Raw genomic sequence first — 1271 nt, forward strand, 5'->3', positions numbered from 1 at the left:
AAACCTGTGGAAGAGTAATATGCTTAGTAAAACAGATATAAAGAAAAACACAAGGAGGCAGAAATTACAATGGAGAACATAAGAAGAAAGTGTGTAACAGAGATAATGCAGGGTTACCTGCTAAGAGCCTTGCCCTTCAACTTGCTAGAAGAACACCAGATCCACCGTAGAATGTAGTAGATGTGTATTATATGAAAAAGACACATCACCGTAAAAACAAGTCATATCATGAATTATTTGTAACATGCGGAAATCAGGAATACATTTGGTGACAGTACATTTATAACAAAACCATATTTTTAATAACACTTTTGTTGTGATTATCTTTGGTGTTCTTTTTTCATTTATCACAAAAGCTCAATAAATTTTGTCACATCAATAAAGTTTAAAAAATTTGTCATCTCTATATAAGTATTTCACAAAATTTTATAACAATTTGTTTTATTTATTATATAATGCATATGTATTAATTTTTAATTTGATATTCTTGCTAAAAATAAAATTATTAAGAAAAAAAAGCAATAAATATTTTGCAAATATCCTATTTACAATACTTCTAAATAAACAATATATGAGTTAACTATTTATAACAGTTATTTATTTAATAGTTAAAATTTGCTAGTGTCAATTTTTGTGTAATATAGGTAGTTAATATAGGTAGGTAGTTAAAGATTTGTATGTCTTATATAATGAAGAATATGAATGTTCATGATAAATGAAATAAAAAAAATATAAGGAGAACAAATACTGAATGTGCATTGCCAGCAAGTGCTTCTATAAAATAGCATTTACTTTTAAAAACTTTAAATTAAAGGTTTTCATTAATTTGAAAAATGTTGTGCTTGATTGAGACAAATTGATCTACATATTTCAATAAAATATATTGAAGAAAAAATAATGAACTGTAAGTGACATTAGTACTAAAACAAGTAACTACATTTCAATTATTTTATATAACATTTTCTGTTAAATATAGTTATATAACATACTACATTCTTCCAAATATTGTAAAAATAATAAGAAAAAATTCTTTTCCAAAATATCTCTAGGTTATTGCAGCTTTTAATTATACAATTTTTATTGTATTATTTACACTACAATTTTAGTATTACTGTTGTTGGATTTGTTGATTGTTACATTATTTGTTAAAACAAATAAATACATATTACTACCATATCATGCTATAACATTAATTTTCATCTTCACATCTTTTTAATAAATAATGCTTTTTTAATAAAAAATTTTACGTTGTTATATTTAAAGTAATTTGC

The 1271-nt window shown here is 23.4% G+C and overlaps 1 protein-coding gene across 1 annotated transcript in view; it reads right to left on the reverse strand.

The window, feature by feature from the left end:
* LOC108570305 (WD repeat-containing protein 7) overlaps nt 1-1271 on the reverse strand; it is a 13724-nt gene that overhangs the window by 8087 nt on the left and 4366 nt on the right. The window contains exon 7 of the mRNA XM_017932143.1: nt 118-144. Within this exon, the coding sequence (XP_017787632.1) occupies nt 118-144 (27 nt within the window). The remainder of the gene's footprint in view (nt 1-117; nt 145-1271) is intronic.

Source organism: Habropoda laboriosa, unplaced genomic scaffold (genome assembly GCF_001263275.1).
Source record: "Habropoda laboriosa isolate 0110345459 unplaced genomic scaffold, ASM126327v1 scaffold68, whole genome shotgun sequence".
NCBI classification, from domain to species: domain Eukaryota; kingdom Metazoa; phylum Arthropoda; class Insecta; order Hymenoptera; family Apidae; genus Habropoda; species Habropoda laboriosa.